At 41.6% G+C, this 3,778-nt stretch overlaps 2 protein-coding genes across 3 annotated transcripts in view; one reads left to right on the top strand and one right to left on the bottom strand.

The window, feature by feature from the left end:
- ssr1 (signal sequence receptor, alpha) overlaps window positions 1–2,340 on the top strand; it is an 8,634-nt gene extending 6,294 nt beyond the window's left edge. For both annotated transcript variants that reach the window (XM_037694187.1, XM_037694186.1), the window contains one exon: window positions 963–2,340. In XM_037694187.1, coding sequence (XP_037550115.1) covers window positions 963–1,030 — 68 coding nt within the window. In that variant the 3' untranslated portion in view covers window positions 1,031–2,340. The remainder of the gene's footprint in view (window positions 1–962) is intronic.
- Window positions 1–3,778, bottom strand: part of LOC119426617 (melanoma receptor tyrosine-protein kinase) — a 531,032-nt gene that overhangs the window by 495,913 nt on the left and 31,341 nt on the right. The gene's annotated exons all lie outside the window — the stretch shown is intronic.

Here is a 3,778-nt window from a genome sequence, read left to right as displayed (position 1 = left end):
CGAGACGGGCTGTGATTGGTTCAAAGGGACTCTCAGGTGACGAGACGGGCTGTGATTGGTTCAAAGGGACTCTCAGGTGATGTGATAGGCTGCGATTGGTCCACATATAAAACTCATTAATTGGTTGAACCAACCGCAGCCTCATCCAGTTCCTATATTTTGTTTAAACTGTGTTCTTCTGGCTGAAGTTCAGCTCCTGAACGTCTCTGTCTTTATTTGGACCACAAAGTCCTGTATCGTTGAACATCTTTGACGTGTTCATGCCGTCTGTCGGCTGAGTGCTGGACGATCACCAGTGGTCTTTCTGGGCCCTCCACAGCAGGACCAATGGCTTTTACAGACCAGTACTAAGGACTGTGGAGCGGTCTGAAGAAGTTTGCAATGGGAACTCTGATACGGTCGGTCAGTTCGGTTCTTCACGTGACGTTCACCAACGAGGAGAACTGGAACGGTCCAGACCTGTTGGTGTGGACCGATCGGCACCTCATACATCACCGCAGAGTGTTCATGAGAGAGACCCAACACCCAGAGGTCTACAGACTGAGAGGAAAACGAGATGAACTTTAAATGGTTTTTAGAAGTGAAGTGGTCAAACCAGCTGAGAGTCTGAAGAGATAAAGACCGGGTCAGGAGTTCAGTTCTGCTTCAAGTAATGTTTGGAGTGTATTTGTGTGAAAAGATTAAGAAAAAAGACGGACATCTTTTAAATTTTTATTTTTTTAATTTGTTTTTAAGCGTCGACAGCGGGAGAAATAAACATTAATAAATTATTTCCAGTCATCAGAGATCCAGTTTCAGCTGGTTCTTGTTAAAATAAGTTAAACGCGAGTTAATCCTGTTTACGATCAGGTAAATAATTTGACCCTGCTGATCAGTGAGGATTATAATTTTCCGATTCTAATTAAATGCGACGTGTTTTCCGTCTCCTGCCAGACGTTCAGTTTCTCTCTCCCGCTCTCCAGACAAAGCTTCTCCCAGAAGATCTCCTCGTAAAAGGAACCAGAAACGTTCGGCCGGCTCAGACGAGTGACGGACGCCGCGGCGCCGACCGGCCCGTCATCACGAGGAGGAGGAGGAGCTCTGAAGTGAGCGCGCTCCGTCTGCGGAGGAACTTCACCCGGTGCCAAGCCCAGCGACGGCTGGTTCTGCTGCAACTTTAAGAACTGCTGAACACGAAACTCCTTTAGTTTGATTTTGCGACGAGACAAACGGTTTAATCTGAAACTTCTCGGTTTTTCTTTAAAGATTATTTTTTTGTTTGTTTTTAAGGTTCAAGACCTGCTGATCTTTGTGTCGGACGGTACTGATTGTGTTTCTGTTGGTTCTGGTGTCGGGCTCCAACACTTTCATGGATTTACAGGAAATTAAAGTTTATTTTATATTTGAATCTGGTGTCTTTAAACGCGTTTCTGACAGGAAACCTTTGTTTGCAGCCTGAGGTCAGATTAAACTCCGGAGTTAAACGCAGATTAAGTCTTTGCTTGTAACTATTCTGGTTCTCCTGGTCGCTCACTGCCGTCCTGGTAAACTTTGGTTCGATGGTGGTTCGGAGGCACTCCGGAGAAAAGTTTTTACTTTTTTTAGTTTTTAGAACAAAGTAGGAATTTAAAGCTCTACAAGAGCCTAAAGTTTTCAGAACGAACGAACTGAACACTGATCCTGAACACTTTTATTGTGAAGGGTTTAAGGAAGTTGTGCTGCAGGAGTAACGAGCTGCACCTCGGGCTGCCTGATGCGTTTTGTAATTTACCCAGAATCCTCTGCTACAGTGAGAGAAACCCCAGTCGGGTTCTGAGAACTAGAGGGGATGTACAACTGACAGTTTTACAGACATTGACCTGGAGGTTGATGTGAACTTTGTCATGTAAGAAGCAAAAAAAAAAAAAACTTTAATTTTAGACGTTTGATTGTTTTTACTTTAATCTGAAAACTTCTGAGTCGCCTCTTTGTGAAACAGGAGTCCAGTTTTCAGTCGGACCGCAGGAATTAACCAGAATATTTAACGATATTTTCCTGACCTCAGCAGCCTCGCTCTGCTTTCATCAACATTTCCTGCTGTTAAATCTTGTTTTAGGTAAAACAAGTTCCGGACTATGTTAAAACAGGAACAGTTTTCTTATGCATTTGTTTTTTAGTGGCACAGAAAGTGGCTGCAGCCCGACGGAGAACCTAAAAAAGTAACGCTTGTTTCCTCCAGCTGAGCACATCTGGATCAACAGGGTTTATTTAAATCGTCGCTGACGTTTTCTTCACGAGTTTAGACCTGAAAACTGAAACGTTTCCGTTGTTTTTTTGGGTTTTTTTGTAAATTTAACTTCTGTCTTTTTGTGTTTAAAATCAGATCGGTTTTACTGGAATGTTTTTTTGTTTGTTTGTAAAGGTGTTGAAGTGGCCGAAGCACTGGTGTAAATACTGTCTGATGGACGATGAATTCAGAGTGAAATCTTGCAGCTGATTAAAAAAACTGATCGGTCCTAAACGCGTTTTATTAGCTGTTTTCTTTGCTTCACCACTGGGGGCGCTGTTTCCTTTGACTTTTCTCCAGAGTTGAGTTTATGACGGAAGTGTTTATTTTGTTTTTCTGCAGAAACTAAAACTGTTGAAACCACTCCTAACAGCCTCAGGAAGCTGAGCTCATTAATGCTTTTGATTTTTTTTTTGTTTTTTTGATAAAACGTCCTGTTGTCCAATAATTCAAACTCTTAATTCGCTTTCAGACATGCAGAAAAATAAAGTTTGAGTTTGCTGTAGAACTGTAGCCGTTTTTGTTTCTGTTCAAATTTAAGATGTATTCAGGATTCCTAATGTAAACTACGTTATTCTAAATATTTTACAGGTAACTGATTATTCCTCCCAACAGGCCGTAGACTTTGCGTTTGACTTCCTGAAGTGGTAATGGAGATAAATTTGGCTGCTTTCTGCAGTTTTGCCACTAGATGGCGATACATTGAGCATATTTTGATTTTATTTTTGACGTAGGGAAAACTTGTTAACGGTGCAAAATGTAAAAGTTGTTAAATTTTGCTATTACAGTGCCTTGCGAAAGTATTCGGCCCGTTTTGAACTTTTCAACCTTTTGCTACATTTCAGGCTTCAAACATAAAGATATAAAATTTTAATTTTTTGTGAAGAATCAACAACAAGTGGGACACAATCGTTAAGTGGAATAAAATTTATTGGATGTGTCAAACTTTTTTAACAAATAAAAAACTGAAAAGTGGGGCGTGCAATATTATTGGGCCCCTTTACTTTCAGTGCAGCAAACTCACTCCAGAAGTTCAGTGAGGATCTATGGATGATCCAATGTTGTCCCAAATGACTGTGATGATAAATAGAATCCACCTGTGTGTAATCAAGTCTCCGTATAAATGCACCTGCTCTGTGATAGTCTCAGGGTTCTGTTCAAAGCGCAGAGAGCATCATGAAGACCAAGGAACACACCAGGCAGGTCCGAGATACTGTTGTGGAGAAGTTTAAAGCCGGATTTGGATACAAAAAGATTTCCCAAGCTTTAAACATCCCAAGGAGCACTTTGCAAGCAATCATATTGAAATGGAAGGAGTATCAGATCACTGCAAATCTACCAAGACCCGGCCGTCCCTCTAAACTTTCATCTGGAACAAGGAGAAGACTGATCAGAGATGCAACCAAGAGGCCCATGATCACTCTGGATGAACTGCAGAGATCTACAGCTGAGGTGGGAGAGTCTGTCCATAGGACAACAATCAGTCGTACACTGCACAAATCTGGCCTTTATGGAAGAGTGGCAAGAAGAAAG

Source organism: Nematolebias whitei, chromosome 20, assembly GCF_014905685.2.
Source record: "Nematolebias whitei isolate Nwh7 chromosome 20, NemWhi1, whole genome shotgun sequence".
Classification (NCBI taxonomy): domain Eukaryota; kingdom Metazoa; phylum Chordata; class Actinopteri; order Cyprinodontiformes; family Rivulidae; genus Nematolebias; species Nematolebias whitei.
The sequence above is the reverse complement of the archived record's forward strand: the minus strand, read 5'-3'. Positions and strand labels throughout refer to the sequence as shown.